The 19,137-nt window shown below is 57.8% G+C and overlaps 2 protein-coding genes across 2 annotated transcripts in view; both read right to left on the bottom strand.

Moving 5' to 3' along the window:
• Positions 1-7,487, bottom strand: part of SUSD2 (sushi domain containing 2) — an 8,852-nt gene extending 1,365 nt beyond the window's left edge. The window contains exons 1-14 of the mRNA XM_006874950.1: positions 7,412-7,487; positions 6,148-6,352; positions 5,898-6,049; positions 5,392-5,559; positions 4,881-5,055; positions 4,433-4,634; positions 4,091-4,176; positions 3,757-4,025; positions 3,504-3,647; positions 3,265-3,426; positions 2,618-2,863; positions 2,242-2,514; positions 1,978-2,154; positions 1,800-1,902 (exon numbers count right to left, since the gene is read on the bottom strand). Coding sequence (XP_006875012.1) covers positions 1,800-1,902; positions 1,978-2,154; positions 2,242-2,514; positions 2,618-2,863; positions 3,265-3,426; positions 3,504-3,647; positions 3,757-4,025; positions 4,091-4,176; positions 4,433-4,634; positions 4,881-5,055; positions 5,392-5,559; positions 5,898-6,049; positions 6,148-6,352; positions 7,412-7,487 — 2,438 coding nt within the window. The remainder of the gene's footprint in view (positions 1-1,799; positions 1,903-1,977; positions 2,155-2,241; positions 2,515-2,617; positions 2,864-3,264; positions 3,427-3,503; positions 3,648-3,756; positions 4,026-4,090; positions 4,177-4,432; positions 4,635-4,880; positions 5,056-5,391; positions 5,560-5,897; positions 6,050-6,147; positions 6,353-7,411) is intronic.
• A 1,794-nt stretch (positions 7,488-9,281) lies between these two features.
• The window catches only part of CABIN1 (calcineurin binding protein 1), a 156,345-nt gene continuing 146,489 nt past the window's right edge, over positions 9,282-19,137 (bottom strand). Inside the window, exons 27-34 of the mRNA XM_006874951.1 lie at positions 15,484-15,647; positions 15,169-15,265; positions 13,879-14,526; positions 12,859-12,933; positions 12,094-12,358; positions 10,663-10,827; positions 9,595-9,821; positions 9,282-9,425 (exon numbers count right to left, since the gene is read on the bottom strand). Coding sequence (XP_006875013.1) covers positions 9,282-9,425; positions 9,595-9,821; positions 10,663-10,827; positions 12,094-12,358; positions 12,859-12,933; positions 13,879-14,526; positions 15,169-15,265; positions 15,484-15,647 — 1,785 coding nt within the window. The remainder of the gene's footprint in view (positions 9,426-9,594; positions 9,822-10,662; positions 10,828-12,093; positions 12,359-12,858; positions 12,934-13,878; positions 14,527-15,168; positions 15,266-15,483; positions 15,648-19,137) is intronic.

A 19,137-nucleotide genomic window follows, 5' to 3' on the forward strand; every position in this document is an offset into this window, starting at 1 on the left:
GAAATGTCGGATAAGGTTAGAGACCTGGCTGGAGCTTGATTATGTATTTGCATCGGTACACGGCTCCTGGGTGGTCTTTGGGGACCCTGAATTCTGGGCATAACAGTAGCAGGGATTTGGAACTGGGGACTGGGAGACAGGGAACGCAGATGAGCACCCCCAAGTGTTTAAGCACCTATCTATCACCCCTAGGTCTGGAAGACCATTCACTGACTCCCTAACTCCTCTGTCTCCCGGGGATGGTGAAGTCTCTTGCTCATGGCCAGTTCATCTACTTCCTCCAGGAAGCCCTCCAGTCAGGACCTGCCCTGACCCATGGGAAGGACTGAGGAGTGGGAGGCCTGGCTTCAACCTCAGAGCACCAGGGAGGGGCTGTGACCGAGTCACACCTATGGGTCCAGCTGCCCGGCCACTTGAACCCCCTCGCTGCCTCCCTCTACTGCTTCCATGTGGCCACTCCAAGAACTGCAGGCTGCAGAGGTGTCTCTGCTGATGCCCCCACCACTTTAAGAGCTAAGCATCCCCAGCTCCCATGACTGGCCCCTACCCTCACCAGGATCTTTCTAGGATGAAGGGGACCCAGCCTAGGCCCTCATGGCCCCCCTAGAGCACCTTGCCACAAAGGCGACTCCACCTGAGCTGGGGCCCCCAGCGGGGGGGGGGGGGGGGGATGGGGGGGTGGGCAAGGGGCCAGGAAAGTAGGGCCCTGTTCTAGAGGAAATGAAATGGCGCCACCAGGGACTGTGTCTGACCACGGAGCCAAGGACCTTTGAGACCAGGGGCGGGGGGGCCCAGAGCCATTTCTAGCCAGCTTTTCTAAGGAATCCCCAGGTAGGAAGCAAGGGCAGGTGAGCAAAGACAGATCCAAGTATGCTCTACCCCATGTTAAATATCTCCCTGAGTCCCAACTCAAGAGGTGGTCACTGTCTGCAAACCCACCTTACAGATGGAGAAGCAGAGGCTGGGAAGGACCTGTGCCAGGGGAAGGGGTGGGAGTCATACTCTGGTCCTTCTGGGTGCTGTTGATGGGTGACCCACAGGGACAAGGAGGAATTAATTCCCCAGAACTGAGGCTCAGCATAAACACAGGACACGGGATGGAGCACATTAGCTGTATTTCTCTCACATGAGGGACAGTAGCAAGGATGATGAGACTTTGTCTCTTATACTTTGGACCTGTGATCAGGAGGGACTGGTCTCTCGAGAAGGATGTAAAGTGAGGGTCAGAGAAAAGGAGGAAGACCCCCAAGAGATGGACTGACACAGTGGCAGTAACAATGGGCTCAAACAATAACGGTGGTGACGGGGCAGCATTTTGTTCTGTTATACATGGGGTCGCTATAGGGTCGCTATGAGTGGGAACTGACTCAATGGCACCTAACAGCAACTCAAGAAGCGGGTCTCAGTTGGGGCAGGTGTAGGAATTAAGGCAGCGAAGCACTGAAGGCTGACGTGGGGCACCAGGACTCCAGGGATCAGGGTATGGTCATTGAACGTGCAGTCACTGGTTCTCAAGTCTCAGACACAGAGGTATTAGGGCCCGGCACCCTGCTGCTGACAGTCCAGAGTATGGAGTCTTGGCCTGGTAGAAATGTGCCCACAGTTTGGGGTTGGTGGGAAGCTTTGGTGTGAGCGGTGTGGGCACTGGGTCTCAGGTGTCCAGGCCAGGTATGCCTCCTTGGACACAAGCGTTTGGTGCTGCATGCCCCAGGTGACATCCCTGCAGTCGAAGTGTGCTTGATGAGCCCTGGGTCTCCAGAGAGACCGTGGAGGTGGGGGGTGGGGGGCCAGGAGGTCACCTGTGGCCCTTTCTGCGTTGAATCAGCACATAGAGCAGCACCCCCAGCAAGGCCACGGCCAGGCCTCCGAAAATGACGCTCAACAGCACCGTGTAGCTCCGTCCTGGAGAGAGGGTATTGTGAGGGCAGCTGGGGGACCCAGGGCACCAGTAGTGGGCACATGGGCAGGGCATCCTACCTGGTTGGCACCTTGGGGTGGGCATGGACCAGGTGCCATCTGACTGGCAAGTGCTGGCTTCTGCCCCATCCAGGCTGTAACCACTGTCACAGAGGAAGCGGATGGTAGAGCCTTCCAGGTATGTGTAACTGTTCTTGTGTCCATTTGCAGGTGGGGCCAACCAGCCGCAGGATACCACTAGGGGGTGGGGGCAGGTGACAGGGCTGAGATGCTGGCTCCTCCCAGAACCCCTGGTCCCCCTCATAGGATCCCCACCCTCCTCACCCCTTTGCAGGCTCTGCATGCGGTGCAGGTGTTGCTGGTGGGCTTCCCTTGTGGCATTGCCCACACTTAGGCTCCCAGTGGCCAACACATCGAATCTGCAGAAAGGGTCATCCCCACAGACGCTGTACACCTCACGATTCGGATGGGAGTAGGCGGCAACCTCATCGGGGAAGAGGGGCTGGAAGGAGGGGTCATGCTTGGGCCGGTACAAGAAGTTGTTGACCAGGAACTGGGAATCATAGGTGAACAGAGATGACTCATTCCGCACAGCCCCTGAAGATGTGATAGGACAGGTTAAGTATGGCACCTGCAGGGCAGGTGGGGGGGGGGGGGTTTCCAAGCTACTCCCTGCTCTGCATGCCCCAAAGCCACTCACAGTCAGCCCCAAACCCAAAGAGCTCCCGGGCACTGGCAGTGGCAGGCAGAATGTGGCCGCTGCGCAGAGTAAAATCGTCGGCTGGGTTGTTGTTGAGCGTTCCCAGGAGGCCCTGGGTATGGTTCCAAAACTTGTCAGGCAGCAGAACAGTCACACTCAGGGATGGGCCCTGTGTGCGGACCTCCAGGCCAGCCCCTGAGGACAGCATGATGGTCACATTCTCAGCAGCCACCGACAGGAACAGACCTGGTTGGGATGGGGATTAGGTCAGGGATGAGTGGGATTGCACCAGTGGGATGCAGGTCTAAGGCCAACTCTCCACCTCTGACCACACCTGTGATGGGACCTCTCAGGTGCTCAGCTCCACGCAGGGAAACCCAGGCCAGAACTGCCTATTCTGAGGAGCATCCTTAACCTTCTTAAGGAGGACAGTCAGGGTTAGGGTCACTATTCCAGAGGACTGTGCTGAGGAGTGTGCCCACTGTCTGACCTGGAGGGGTTTGTGTCCAGCCCCCACTGGGCAGATCAGCTGCCCTCCAAGCTGAGGCCTAGGTTTGTGTCAGAGGAAAGAACTCCCTGCTCACTGGCCGTGCCACCTTCCTTGATCCCTCTGCAATGGAGCTGCCCTCTGGGCTATGGCCACTCACCCTGGAGGTCCATCCAGCTCTGTTCTTTGAAGCTGAGCACCCGCTGGTTCAGTAGCACCTGTAGGAGTGTTCTGGACTCGTCAGACAGCCGAACTTCCAGCACGTCTGAGGTGCCCTCCTGGACTGCCACAGCGGTCAGTCTGGTGCCAAGGGCCTGAGAGCCTGGGGGCACACAGGGTCACTCAGTCCAGCTCCCAGGGTCAAGACTGGGCTCTCCCAGCACCCCGTTCCAGCCTCACCATTAGACATCATCCCCGGCTGGGCCCGGGCCTGGACGCTCAGCTGCGTCAGACCTGCCTCCAGTAACACATACTCGCCGCGCCCGTTGAACGTAAAGTTGGCTCCATCAAAGGTGAGGAAGTGCGGGTCCCCAAAGGCAGAGGCTAAGGGAGAGCAGAGTGGTGGGCAGGTGTGGGGTGTCAGCTCTGGCATGTCGTGCCCTCCCTCCCTCCCCTGGGTCTCCCCCCAGCACTCTGGGTGGCCAGCACACACCCAATCTCGGGGGCCGGTAGTTTTGACAGCCGCTGGAAGGCCTACGGCGCATGTACCGGTGGCACTCGGGTGCCCAGAGGCAGCAGTGGTAGAAGCTGATGACGTCATAGAGCCAGTGCGAGAGGCCGGGCACTCGCGGTGGCATGCGGTATGGGGGTGCCCCCCAGTCATGCCCACGGTCTGGGGTGCTGCCGCTGGTGGAGTCCGCAGTCAGGAGCTGCATGCCGTCTGATGTGTAGCAGCACTGCTGGCCCGAGGCGTAGTTGGGGCTGGGGATGCAGACAGGTCAAGTCCTGACAGGTGTACCCCTTAACTCCCCAGTTTGGATGCTCACCTGGCCTGCACAGAACGCACACAATGCACAGCCCCTGGATGGTAGGTGCAGACGCTGCCCTGATCCATGTTGCATCCATAGTCCGTCTGCAGGGCAGCAGGTGGCACCTGGTTACCTCAGTCACCCTTGGGAGGCCCCCTCCAGCACGGTCCTAGGGCTTCTCCAGGGGACCCCGGGGAGCAGAGGAATTCAGGGGCCACTGTACCCACAAACTCAGCCCCAGACTGCTACCTCCTGAACCCTCAGACTCGTGTACTGGAGTCAACACCCACACACTGAGGTGGACGACTCATGCTTCCCTCCCCAAGCCACAGGTTGTGAGGGGTGGGCAGAAGGTCTCACAAAGAAACGCCCAGTGTCAGCTCGGGCCTGGGCCAGGGTGCAGGGGCAGTCAGGCAGCTCCTCCAGGAAGTTGGGCAGATTGTCTTCCTGTTCCTCCCAGGCCAGGCACTGGTTTCGAGCCCAGGCCACGGGGTTGGCCCGGAATTCATCCCCCAGATGCCAGGCCAGTGCATGCTCGTTGCTCCAGAGCGCCTGCACGTCCCTGTGGGGGGGCAGGGACCTGGCATTGAGGGGGACCATCTCATCCCAGCCCACAGCTCTCTTGTTATCCCTGATCCCTGTGATATGAGTGCTCCTTCCCTGCTACAGCTCTCCTCCTCCACGTGACCCTACTCCTCTACCCTGCAGCCCCCACCTCCTCCATGTGGCCCCCACCCTTTCCCGCCTGCAGACCCCCACCTCCCTGCAGCACCCTGGGTCCCAGGTGGGTAAGGTCAGAAGGCCATACTTCTTCCCAGCCTGGTGAGCGCTGTTAAGGATACGAAGAGCCCCCACTTCCCAGTGCTGGTAGTCAGGCGACCCAGGTTTCGGCGTGAAGGTGAAGTTGCCTGAGTTGGAAACGTTTGTGGCCAGGGTGTACAGGAATGACCACTTGGCTGTCCACTCCTTTGAGTACGGCTTTCCTGAGGGCAGAGAAGACTCAGTCACCCCGGGCCCCTCTGTGGATCCTGATGGAAGGACAGACAGATAACAGTGGCTGAGCTAGGGCCTGTGCAGCAGTTCCAGACCAACTCTAGCTTGGGGACCACTACCTTCCACATACGCAGGGTCACCGCCACCCTCAGGAGGGCCCTTGGTACTTGGGGAGGACGAAGCCTGTTCTGTTTCCAGGACACACAAGGCAAGCCACCTCCTTCTCACAGGCCAGGCGCCCCACCCATCTCACTGTGCTGCCCCCAAGCCTCCCTGAATCTCCTCTCGACATGTCCTGTTCCCTCCAGGCCCCTAAGTTCACTCACCGGTCTCCTCATAGCCCCACAGCTCAATACTGACATACCCCGTGGGCAGATCCCTAGGGTACCAGGTCACCGTGAGGTCACCCTCCGTGCCAGCAGTGCCGTAGTACTGCCAGCGAGTCTCATTCACCAGCGTGCACTTCTCTGTCTCTGACACCTTGCTGGGGTGCACTGGGGAAGGGAACAGGGAAGTCTGGGTTCCAGAGTGAGGAGAGGGGATGCCCCAGAACTAAGCAGACCCCTCGTGGCCAGGAGCAGCCTGGTGAGACCCCGCCGCTCCCTCCCTCTGAGCTGGAACATCTGCCTGGACTGGATGTTATGGGGCTATGAAATGAGTTAGTGAGGAGGGAAAACCCCACCTTGTGGTGTGAGTGCAGCAACTGTGGGCCCTGGCAGGACGCCCAAGGACTGGTTGGGCCAGCGTAGCGGGTTCGAGACAAGTGGGCAGGTCTCCTTGTGCATAGATTAGTGATGGGAAAGTCCCTGAGCCTAGATTGAGGGACACTCACCTGCCAGCCAGGTGCCGAAGTGGTGGAAGGTGTAGCCATTGTCCAGGGAGAGATTGAAGGGGATGAGACCGCTCTCGTATAGCAGTGGGGACACACAGTGCACCTGCTGGCTGCTGTCCACATGGCCGCGTGTCTCTATGTTCTCCTTAAACCTGATTGGCCAAGGCCCAAGAGGTGGGCCAGGGCCAGGGGAGGAGCCCACCATTCCCAGGAATCCCGTGGGCACAAGTATAAGAGGAAGGGTACATACTTGCACACTATGCTGTCAGTGGTGTGCACGCGCAGATGCTGCACCACAAAGTCCTTGCCCCCCATCATGGAACCAGAGTAGGGTAAAATGTCCAAGCAGAAGTTCTGCACATCTGAGCAGCAGGTGTTCAGGTTGACGCAGGTTGGGTGGCAGGAGCATGGTCCATTTTTGTCCCCACAGCGCTGGGCGCAGCTCTTCTGGGCCCCTGTGGGAGAGGACACTAAGAACTAAGAGACTGGCTGACCGCTCCACCCAAAGCCAGGCCCGACCTAAGTTCTCTGATGCCCATCTCAGAGGTGTCCCTGTGACAAAAAGGGGAAACAGAGGACTCAAGGGGGCAGATGGGTGATTCTTATCACAGATCACCACATTACTTAGTTCCACAGTTGCCCAAGCTCTCAATATGGTTTGGAGACCTCTCCAGCTATCTTTGCCTGGGGTCTGACAACATGGCTACTAATATTCCCATTTGAAGTTCAAAGGGAAGGGGCTGCCAGACAGAACTCACCTGTCTGAGACACCATTGTTCTGTTCCCGCTCCCCTCCCCCCAAAAGGACCTGCCCCCAAAAGACACAGGCTCGTCTTTCTGGAGGAAATAGCACATTTCCAGAAGAGGCCCCTATTTTGGGAGGGTTTGTCCCTGTGTCCCTGAGGGGGCACAGCCAAGAATGGGGTGTGGTGCAGGCACCCTGGTACTTCCTCATGTGCCTCCCACTCTGGGATTGGGAGTCACCTGGCTCCACTTCACTAGTGGTTTAGGTTTTGGTATGCAAGAGCATCCATAAATATTTATTGACCTATTATTATGTGATGGCTCCAGGAGATGGGGGAGGAGGCTGAGACATGGTGGTAAATGAGATAAGGCTGGAAGGAAAAGCCATTCTGGACTTTGAGGACTCAGCTCCACCCAAGTGAGGGCTAACCATCACCTAACCTGGGAACACTGTTCCCTACAGGGTGCAGGCTCACAACCCCCTAAAACCCAGCATGTCCCGGTAGGCATTATGATACTCCCCAGACTCCTGACTGGCAGCCCACAGCCTGCACCCCAGCAGGCCCCCAGGGTGTCTGGGTGGGCATTAGTGTGCTCCCCAGGGCCCTGCCCCAGTCCCTCCCCCTGCCCCAGGCTTCCCTCCCACCATCCCCACACACGCAATCAACAGATGTTGACCTAGGTTGAGCCGCTGAGCCTCAGCAATATGGGGAGGTCGGTGCCGATGGCCCCGCAGCAACTTGACAAACTGACGGGAGGGTCAGGCATACCTGCGGTAGACCAGAGGCTTGGGTTGGTGGCCAGCACTAGGAGCAGCAAGGCCCAGTGCAGGAGAGACAGCTTCATGGCGCAGTCGAGTCTGCGGGTGGTGTTGGATTGCTAGGACGTGGGGTGGCGGCTGCTCCAGCACAAGCGCCCCGCCCCACCCCTGGCCCCGCCTGCTGCTTGCCAGCCTCTCGAAGTCCACAGGTGGAGGGTGGGCCTGCCTGCTTAGCACATTCCAGAAGCCAAGACGGACCCTGCCTCCACCCTCCCATCCTCAGTATTATTCTAGATCCAGTTGCTCTGCAGGGGTGGAGAAGTTGGAGGTGGGCAGGGCTTGCGGAAGGAACCGGGGTCGGAGTCTTGAGTTAGCCTCCGGCTGGGAGCTGCTGACCTGTGGTCACTGTGCATTTGCATTATCTCATGATGCCCCACCCTCATGTGCAGATGAATAAACTGAGGTGGGTGAGGAGTCAGAGAGGTATGGGGGCCCAGTGGCTGCTGGGAGCACCGCGGCAGGTCATCCGGGAGGGCTCAGGCTTGGGGCTGTCACTGGGCCCCGCCAGTCCTGCTCCGGCTGAGTCCTCAAGGTGTCTGTGGGGGTACTGTACCACCAGGGGATACCAAATGGCATGGGGTGGGACCACGTCCCCATTTCAGTCCCTCTTGTTGAGTGTGATGCCAAGAGCTGGGGCACCCCTGAAAGCTGGCTCCTACATGAAGGGCAGGAAGCCAGCCAGGGTATGGGTGTCAGGACAGGGGCCCAGGGTACCTCCCTGCCTCACCTCACACACTTCCCCAAACAGATGTGAGCTCAGCACGACCTTGGGGGAAGCCCCACACTCTAAGGCAGCTATCAGTGAGTACCCAGGTCTGAGCCCATCAGATCCTGGCCCTGGGGCAAAAGCTTCAAGGGTCAAACTGACAAGAGCTTCCCCTACAGATCTAGAATGGCATTTCAAAATATTCCAGGTAGGACCTACTCTGCAGTCACTGGGAATACGGTGGAGGTGGTATTTGCTGGACTCAGCTCCTCAAGCGGCCCAGGGCGCAGACTGCCCACTGCTTTCTGAGCACTGGCCCTTCCACTGAAATGATGGTGGGGGTAGCAGACAGCTTATCCAGCCCCATCCACTGGGCATGGGGGCAGGGAGGAGGGAGGTGATGGAACTGAAGTGAGGGCAGGTGTGGGCCTCAGGTGTGGTACTGACAGTCCCTGTCAGTGGAGTCTGGAGGGCAGCGCTAAGGCTGACTTAAATAGTTTCTGCCCTGGGCCCCAGACTTGTGTGGAAGGTCAGTGGTGATGACACCCCATTATGGGGAGCCCATCATACATCTGTGGCTAGGGCCATGCTGACACTCCCCTGGGGTCCAGCGGGTCCCTAAGGCTGCCTCAGATTGTAGGGAGAAGCCCACACCCTGAGGAGAGAATGTACTGCAGGGAGCCCATGCCACACATACACCTGCCCCCCTGCCCCCAGAGAGAACAGAAGTGGAGACAGTTGTTTCATCTTTATTAGAAAACAAAACAAAACAAAAAAAGGATGTGGGTGAGCCCACCCTGAAGAGCCTGGCACCTTGACAGTCTCATGGGTGGGGAGTGGGGGTGAAAGGGAGGGTGACTTTATAAAGGTATTTAATCATAGAAAAGAGTGTGGCCTGCACAGATGACCACCACCTTGCCTGTGCACAGGACCCCTTAATGTGCGGGGCAGCCGATGGCCTACGACCTGCTACCCTGACCCCAAGGGTCAGGAGACTTGGTGGGGGGGGATGTTGTGGGAGCCCTCACTGGGTCTCCACCTTGTCTGGGGCTGACTGAGGGGGTCCCCCAGCCTGGCTGGAGCCTGGCACCTAGGGGGTGTCTGTGGACCCCCCTCAGATGTCCATGTAGTCGTCATCCTCGTCTGACTCGCTCTCCAGGGATGACTCCTGGCTCGATGTCTCCAAGACCTCCAGGGCAGGCTGGCACAGGCTCTCCTTCCTTACATTGGCAGCTGACTGGGCAGACAGGATGGCCGACTGTGGATGGGGGGGTGCTGTTTAGGGGTGGCCAGGCCCCTCCCCAGGCCCCTCTACAGCTTTCACCTTTGTCCTACCCCCATTCCCTCTAACCAACACCCTTCTTTGTCACCCCCACCCCTCAGCCGTTCCCTCAGTAGCCTGTGTGTCCCTGGCCCCCAGTAGTCACCTTCAGTCTCTGCTTGGTCTCTTCTGAGACGCTGCCTTTAGGTGACAGCAGGGTGGGGGTAGGCGGTGTGACCGTGATCTCAGGAGGGAACTTGGTGGCGGCAGAGGGGATGACCAGCTTTGGCATGTTGGGCAGCAGACGCGGCTTGGCCCTGCTGGGCTCGATCTTGCTCAGGGACCCCCCATGAGGCTGGGCAGCCCCACTGCTGGGGTCCTTGGAGCTGGAGGCTGGGGAGGGGGTGTGTGGGGGCGGAGCCTTGTCATAGGTCTCAGAGGTCTAGCTTCTTGACCCTGAAACCACAGGGTTCCCTCTAGGAGACAGGACCCCAGAGCACCCCACTCCCACTGCCTGTCCTCAGCCCCGGCCCAGCCTCCACCATGCTGACTGCCCTGCCCAGTACCGTTGTACACACTGAGAGCCTAGGCCTGGGTGACAGCCAGCACCCCGCCCCGTGGGACCCGCAGTTAGAAGCCAGTCTAGAGGTGATGTGAGGCAGCCCAGCTTCAGGAACTGCACACTGGGAACCACCTCAGCCTGGCTAGGCTCCACGATGGGCCCGTCAAGGCTTTAAAAGGAGTGGGCTTTGCTCCACAGTCTCATGGTTATGGTGTCTGGCTCCAGTCCTGTTGTCCTCAATAGTCCTCAGGGACCTTGGTCAAGGGTCTCACAGGGCCAGGCCACAGGGCGAAGGTGGGAAAGGGTTGGAATCCATCCTATACTGGGGCTGGTGTGGCAGCTTGGATGCCCATGGGGACAGGACTGGTCAGTGTCCCGTTCCTCCCTCAGTGTCTGTCCTTCCGTCCCTTCTGGGTGCTTACCTCCCCAGCCACAGGGACCTGGTTTACAGCTAACAAATAGCCCACTTCCTCTGAAAGAGAGGTGGAAGAAGGTGCTCTGGACCCCTTTCCAACCTCTTTTTGGCCACAGATCCAAATCCTTCAACCAGTCCTCCCTTCGTACATTTTCTCTTCAGCAGACCTGCACAAGCCGTGCCCTTCTACCCCACAGGGTCCCCCGACCCACTTGTTCTGCTAGGATCCACACCCCAATGTCTCCCATCAGCCTTACCTTGGCTGCAGGTGGGCTCCACACCTGTTGAGGGGGCAGCCTCCACTGACCAGCGGCTCTGCTCTGCTGGGGCTGCTAGAGGAGCCGACTTCACTTGCTGGCTGCGCCGGGGCTCCTGGAGTGTGAAGCTGGCACTCTCCACCACTCCTGCTGGTTCTTCTCCCTCTGGAGGGACACGGGGATCAGCTCAGGGCCACATCCTCCCCACTCCTGGAGTCAGGGCCTTGAAGGGGCCTCAAAGGTGGTTGCCTGATCTGCTCTGACCTCCCCACACCCCTCCACTGTCTGGGGTACTGCAGCACCAGAGTGGGACCACAGTGCTGATGACCCCACCCAAGAAGGCTGTGGTGCTTGGGGGCCAGGTCGGTCCTGGCAGAAAACAGCCCGAAGTGCAGGCCTTCCATAACACATGGGGCAGGAGGTTTCTGCTCCGCCCCCCCCCCCCCCACCACCACTTGCTTACATAAGGGGCCAACAGAACCTTGATTGAAAGCCAAACTAACCAGCCAAGACCAAATTGGACAGGGCAGCATGCTAGCACTGCACCCCAGCCAGGCCAGAGCATGCTGTCTCTAGCATGAGGTAGAGATAGGACCAGCTACTGATGCCTGGGTCCTCAGGCTGCCCCAGGCAACACCATAATGATGCCATCAGGTCATGGCCACACTGAGGCCTCCACTAGGCCTGCTCCTCCCATTCCCCTCAGGCTGAGTCCTGGGACAAGAACGAGAAAGGGCCTAGTATTCCCACTCACATCCAGAGTATGGAGGACAGAACCCTACCTGAAAGCTCTGAGACCACCCAGGACAGCCACCTCCCACAAATGCTTCTCCCCATCAGCCCTTGGATCCCCACATAGCCTGAGGGGGCTGGGGCAGCCCTGTGGAGCATGGTGAAGGGAAGGAGGGCCCAGGAGGCCCATCCACCTGACTGCTCCAGAAAACCCCATGCCTGGGGTCATAACTGAGCCGAGGCCCAGGGTCATCAGTGCCTGCCTGGCTTGACCCTAGGGCCTGAACACCAGCAGGGAGCCCTAGCCAGTGTGGGGGAATGTGCCCAGCTGCTCCCCTCATGTTCCTCCCTGAAGCCCAAGCCTGTTGCAGCTCCCTGGCCTGGGTGGCTGCTGTGTCCAGAGCTCTGAAAGGAGTGGCAATGCCCATGGACAGCCTCTCTGAGGTCCCGTACACCTCCTTGACCTGGGAGCTGCTTACTCAGGCCTGGCCCCTCCTCTTTCCCCTCCCCAAAGCAGAGACCAAAGGCATGAGGGTGAGTTAAGGACATACAGACATAAGTCTGTGCCAGCCAGTTTGCCAACTTGAAGGCCCCTTAGGCTCTGATCATGTGCTACCCCACCCCCTCTGAGCTGGCCTTGCTAGGGTCTTTGAGGACCCAGTATATCCTGGCCCAGTGGACAGGAAGGATGGGACACACCTGGGGCCACTGAAGTGGTGCTGGGGGTGGCCTCGGGCCTGTGTAGCCGAGGGGTTCCGAGGTCCTTAGTGGAGTCTGGGGCAAAGGCTGATGCACAAGGCAGGCAGCAGGCTGGGGCAGTACGGGGCTTGGCATGGTTGTCACTGGGTCGATGAAGGGCATCAGCAGGTGAGGCATCAGGGGTTGTGGGGGTCACTGCTGTTGGGAAAAAGTTCTCTCGGCTGTCCTTCGGGTGCTTTGGGGTGGTGGGAGTATCCCCTGCAGCCTAGGAGGACAAAGGAGGGGGTGTCGTCAGGGGACATAGGCAGCAATGGCCTGGAAAGTCACTTCTCGAGGGTCAGTTAGGAGGGCTCAGAGGGGACAGCCCAACCAGAGATGGGCTTGCTCCCCACTTGGCCATTTCTACATGGTGGGAATGTGCTGGCCTGGGGACAGCCTACTTGATGGAGAGTTCCCAAACAGGGAGTGGGTATGGATGCCGTGTCCTGTCCTCACTCACGACAGCCTCCAGTTTGAGGACAGCACAGAGCCTCCCTCACACCAGCTGCCATGGTAACAGGGGACAGTACAGAGCAGGCTGTCTTCCCACCCACAGGTCTCCCAGCTCCCAGGCTAAGACAGGAGCCCAGTGGGTTTGACCTATTGGGGGTTGAGCCCCCTCGACCTCCACTAGGAAAACACCTGCCCAAGGGATCTCAGATGCAGCCAGAGGGCTGGCAGCAAAGGGAACCCCAGATCTGGGGGGCAGAGCTGGTACTTGCTTACTTGTCTCTGGGCAGCGGCCCCCAGGTGGACCTGACAAAACTTCACTGCCTGTTCCAGCGCTGTCTCCTCGTCCACCTGAGAAGACACTGGGTCAGACACTTGGGCTGGGTGGGGAAGCTTCTCCCCCTGCAAAACAGCTGGACTGTTCTTTGGGGGAGGGGCGGGACTTGAGGCTTGGGGACTATCTAGCAGCCCCACTGCTGACCCCACCTAGCCCTACTGCAACCCTTCCTGGGGCGCTTGGACAAACGTCTTGTCCATTTCCTGGAGAGGTGCTGGTCAGGGTCCCACAGCTCCAGGCCATCCCTCTAGACATTTCTGGAGCTGTCATTTACATGAGCAGAGTAGCCAGGGATCCCAACCAAGCCTTCAGAGTGTGACAGAAACTAGGGGAACAGGGTAGAAGGCCATGAGTAGAGAGGTCATTCAGAATCTGACAGGTGTTATGGATTGAATTGTGCCCCCAATAAAACATGCATCAACTTGGCCAGTAGTTCAGCAGTTATGTTATAACATAATCATGCTCTGTGATGTAATTAGCCAATTGGTTATAAGAGAGCTAGAGTGGACACTAATTTGCTCTGTTAACATTCACCTAAAAACACTGCCACTGAACTGACTCCAACTCAGAAACCCTTCTATGTTAGGAGTTCCAAATCCATAAATCTTTACAGGAGCAGACCACCTCATTTTCACCCCTCAGAGCAACTGGTTTGAACCGCCAACTTTGTAGTCAACAGCCTAATGCTTAACCTACCGTACCACCAGGGTTCTTAAAAAAATACTATCCAAAAAAAAAAAAGACCCAGGTGCACCACAGAAAACCTCAGATGTAGGAAAATGACAGTAGGGATAGCCAGGAATGGTAACCTGGAGGCCCCCTGACTCCTGCCAGGTGCTGGGTGGTCCTCTGGGTGGGGCTGTGGGAGTGAAGGACAAGACCTCTCCAGGAGGCACTACTTCAGATTGGCCCTTGGCTGCCCTGGCCCCACCACTCAGCACCCCACCCAGATCTGTCACCTGTTTGATGAGCATGTAGGTCTCAGACATAATTCTCTCAATGCGACCCAGATCATAGGCCACTCCCTTCTGTCCCTGCAGCCACACGCGGTAGGCGTCCAGTAGCAGAGTCTTGCCTGACTCCGTGTCCTCTAGGAGCTTCCTTTTTCGGCTGGGCCTGGGGGCTGGTTCCTCAGGGGTCCCGCCCATCCTGGGTCCAGGCCCTGAGGACTCAGGGGCTGGTGAGGGCTGCTGCCCAGTACTGATGCTCAGCTCCTCCAGTGATAGTTCTGTCGGCCGGCTCTCAGGGCCCCATTCCGGAGGGAGATGGCCTGGGGTCATGGGGGCTGCCCGCTCTGCATCAGGGTGGTGGGCAAGTCCTTCAGCTGTGTCCATGGGTTCTGTAGAGCCAGACCGGGGGCCCTCCTTGTCCCTGAGATCCCCGCTCTGGTTCACGCTGCCGCCTGGGTCTGGGGCTACAGGCTGGGGGTTGGGTGGGCTCACATTGCCCCCTGGCTCGGCCTCTGGACCCGCACCATCAGCCAAAGGGAGCTTCTTGGGGTGAGGAAGGTTCTCCTGGCCATCCTCGGGGCTGGCCTTGTGGGAGACGTCCGTGGTCATCCTGCTCCCAGGAAGGGCAAAGTTTTTGGGCCCTGGGCATTCAGATCCCTATAGGAGCGGGAAATGAGAAGACCCTGTGTCCCCAAGGTCTGCACCCCACAGTTCCCTGGCTGCCAGGTCTGCTACCCAGGACCCCGCCACTCAATGCCACATTGTTCTGATGATCTCCTTGGGTGGGGGCATGCTGGTCTGAGAGCTGTTTAGTGAGAAGCCTCCTCTCTGGTTCCTCAGTCCTGACCCTGTGTAGGGAGGGATCACTGCACTGTGGTCCAGGAAGGGGGTGGGACAAGGACTTCCCAAGCTTTGAGGGTTGTCTTGGGCCCTGGTATCACACCCTGACCCTCCTGCCTGGGCAGGAGGCTCTGGGGTCACTTTGTCTTGGTACAAATCACAAGGCACCCACTGTTAGCTTGAAACGATAACTTCCTAAGACCTCAGTCCCCTCACCTAAAAGCAGAGAACGAATACCTGCCCTGGGGAAGGAGGACGAGACAGGGGTCCTGCTCAGTCCCTGGAGTGAGCCTTGGAGGCGGGGCTGCATTGTCAGCCTGATGGGATCCCTGGTGTGGGTGTTGTCACACTCCCTGACACACAGCCGGAGCAACTGTGTGTAGGCACTTAGTCCGGAGTGTACCGGGAATGGCCCTGGGGGTCCTGGGCATGTGATTGTGAGCAAGGTGGGCGGCGTACCTCTGCGAGTTCGCTCAGCGTGTCCTCCAGCACCTTCACAGTGAGGATGAAGGCCCGCTGCGCCAGGACCTGGCGGTCAGCATCACGCAGATACTTCCTGCAGAGGACAACCATATGCAGCTCAGCAGCATCCCCTCTTCCTCTGCCCCTGCCCTGAGCAAGGTACACACCTGTGGTCTCTGCACCTGCAGCATACTTGGGCAGGGTGATGCCATTTACATTTAGACTCTTAAGACAGAAGGTTTGGAGAAAGGACCTGGTACACCCGTCCTGACCACAGTTGTCCCCTGGCCCAGCCTGGTGGGCAGCACTCACTTGCCCTGGTCAGGCGTGCGCTGCAGCATGGACGACACCTTTAGCAGGGTGCTGTGGTCCCGCAGCTGGGCCAGCACCTTCAGCAGCAGCACGATGGAGCGGTTCATGTGCCAGGCAAAGCTGCCCGGCCGGTCGATCTCGTCCACGGGGATCCGCCAGATACCCTGCAAGGAGATGTGCATGGCGGGGGATGATGTGAGCAGGGGTGCCCACAGCCAGAGGTCCCACAGCCCACCCTGGAGCCAAGGGACCTCTGTCCAGTCCAGTGGGCCTGTTCCTCTCCATTGGCCCTCGAGGCCTCACACAGATGGTTCCTTCTTGCTGCCATTTCACTTTTCCCCACAGTGGCAGCAGACTCTGAATAACATGGCCCCGAACCCCCTCCTAGATGGCTGGGTCACACGTGTTTACTTGGCAAAGCCCCAATGGGGCACATGGGCCAAGCCTGGTCTGATGCAGTGAGGGCCCAGGACATGCTCAGGATCGTGTTTGAGGAGTGGGACTACTAGGCCCCGGGGCCACATCACACGAGCAGCATCCATCCAGAGTCAAGGCTGGGTGCCCATTCCCTGCCACATCAGCAGTTCACTCGAGCAGAGATGCCCTCTTGGCTGTTCGAAGGCCAAGTCCACATTGACTGACCCCATACCCCCACTGAACCTGTCACGGTGTCTGATCAAACAGCACAAATAACCAGGGCTGAGCCTGGAGTGATGGGAAGTCTCTGATAACGTCTTGGGGCTTTCAGAGTCAGCTCCCGGATGGCTCTCTGCAGTCCACGCTCAGAAGCACCTGATCAGGGCAGTCCAGTAAGGGATCTAGGGCAGGACCACCAGTTGTATAGATGGGAAGCTGGAACAACACTGTCTCGAGCCAGTGGAAATCTAAGTGAGACCTGTTATAATAACCCTGTGCCTGACTAGCAGGAGGACGGAGGAGCCCTCTAAGAAGGGTGAGGTGTCACAGATGCCAACACCTATTCTCCAGCCCAATAGTGCCCATCAAGGTGTAACTCTGTTTGGACAATGGGGGCTGAGTGGCTCTGCTGAGGGGTGATGTGTAAAGCAGCCAAGTGGTCATCCAGCCTATGGATGGTGAGGACCCAGGCCCTGGCCCCTACCTTCTGCCCAGCAAGAAGGTGTTGTTTTGTTTGCCCGATGGCCTAGTGACATGAGACAAGGAAAAAATGGCCCCTCTGGTTCACATGTCCTCATCTCAGGGAGCTCAGGGAGGTGGGTTGCACTGGTTCCAGGCCCCCTTACAACAGAGCCCATCTCTACTGCATCATGGCTCCAAGAACAGGAATGCTCCCAATGGGCCTGTCGAGAGCTACCCAGACAGCCCCCTACCCAGGTAAGACGAGCGAGAGGAAGGGGGCCATGAGTGGCCTTGCCCTGGGGAAGTGCCTCTGAGGCCAGGAAAGGCCTGGTGCTCCCAAGCCACCAGACCCTGCAGCTCCACAGTCCGGAGTCAGGCCCTGGGTTTTAAACAGGTACCAAGACTAGGGGGCAAAGGTTCATAGTCAGGCTGCCAGCGGCACAGGTAAGGCTGATGAGAGGACAGAGACAAGGTTTTGGAGTCTCAGACTCCAAGCCAATGCCTTCAGAAGCTGCTGGGCCTAAAGGCTTGGCCCTCGCACCCAACAGGTGGACCCCACCAGCCAGGGAGGGACTGCTTCAGCTCTATGCCCTCACATCCTCACTGGACCATGTTCACTTGGGCAACTGCAATCATGGCCAGAACATTCTTCAGTGTTCCAGGTACTGGGAGCCCCACACTGGGGCCGCAGGGAAGGTGAAGGGGACCTGTGTTCACAGGCACAGCTAGCTGCCTTGTAGCCAGTGGCCCCCCACCTCGCTCCTCTCCAAAGGTTCACAAAGTTATAAAGGCTGAGGAGATAGACTGCTCAGGAGACAGACAGGCAGAATGGATTTGGCAGATGCTGGGTGTCAACAGAGTCCTGCAGACAGGCACATGCTTTCTGATGAGTTCTGCTGCAGAATGAAGGGCTTCAAGAATTTTGTGGAAAAAAGGAATCAAAAGACAATGAAAAATTTCCACAAACTTTTTGAAGCTTCATCATATGTATGTGTGACTGGCTGCTGAGTTGATTCTAATTCACCTCCTTGACCCTGTTTCCTAGAGCAGACCTGTGACGCGGTTAGGAAACCTATTAGGTCCTAACCGGGAAGTGGGTAGTTTATTCTGCCTAGCAGGTGAAAGAAATCCTGGAGGTCTCCTTCTAAAATCTCAGCCACTGAAAACCCTATGAGGCCCACTTCTGTTCTGAAACATGCAGGGGTCTGGGAAGCCCACTTCTCTGACATACACAGGGTTCATGTGATTTGGTTCTTCTGACACATGCAGAGTCATGTGATCTCTACTCCGGCTTTGACACATGCGGGGGCCTGGAGAGCCCACTTCTGCTGACATATGTAGAGTCATGTGATCCAGTTCTGTTCTGACACACACAGGGGCCTGTGGAAGCCACTTTTGCTCTGACACATGAAGGGTCATGTGAGGCCCACTTCTGCTATGACACACTCAGGGGCTTGGGGAGCCCACTTTTGCTGTGACAAATGCAGGATCATGTGAGGGCCACTTCTGATCTGATAAACACAGAGTTGCTGAGAGTTGGAACTGATTCTGTCACAATGGCCTTTCTCACAAGGGATCTCTACTAACCATATCCTTTTCAGACACGTGTTTGCAAATTTCCAGAAATGGTGGCCAACAAGACAAAGATGCACATTTACAAACCACCCCCTCTAAGATGCTTATCGCTTCACTGTGTCATCTTACTGAGCCTTTCCTGGTGATCTGACGCCTAAAGGCACACATGCTGGGCACAGTCTGGTCCTCGTTCATTCACTAACCCCATACATTCAATCATCCACATTTTCTTCCATTTATCCACATTCATTCCCTTTTTTGTGGACATCTACTTGGTATACTGGAACCATCTACTTGCTTCCGCTCACCCTCCCAAGTTTGGGTCAGGCATGAGCCCTACCCTCGAGTTGTGGGGTGGACATCGTACCGTAGCCTGAAAGTCCCTATTAGGAGCCACTGGGATGCCCTCTAGTCAGGACAGACGGAGGATGTGTGACTGGCTTCCAGTGACAGCTGGCAGGAGACCAAGGAGCCAGCAGGTAGGGTGGTAAGGAAACTGTTGTTTTCTGCTAAGCCATGTGGGTCCTGTTTTCAGCCACAGCCCTGATACATCACTAAGAGTTTGGAGACAGGGTGGATTCATCAGACCTGCCAGCAAGCACCCCACTCCCTTTCCCTGCACTACGTTCTCCCAGAGAGATGACTTCTCTTCCTCTCATGTAAACAGATGCTATAGTGACCCCACTCTAGAGATCGATGCCTGGCTGAGCTCCAGGATGCAGGGTGACTACAGCTGAGCTCTTGTGCAAGGGAGTCTTGGCTCATTGGGAACAGACTGGGATTGGATGCCCATCATGGATGGGGTGGCAGCTGGGTGGCTATTGGTCCCTACTGGGACTCACAAATCCACTTGGCTCCTACTATGGGAACTGGCTGCCAGCCTTGGGCTTTTTGAGACTTTCTTGGGCTCCCCAGTGGTAACCTGCTGCCCTACCTCAGGGCTCCAGAACAGCCCCTTTCCAATCCTGGAGCCAGCACCTG

This window comes from Chrysochloris asiatica, unplaced genomic scaffold (assembly GCF_000296735.1).
Source record: "Chrysochloris asiatica unplaced genomic scaffold, ChrAsi1.0 scaffold00306, whole genome shotgun sequence".
Taxonomy (NCBI): domain Eukaryota; kingdom Metazoa; phylum Chordata; class Mammalia; order Afrosoricida; family Chrysochloridae; genus Chrysochloris; species Chrysochloris asiatica.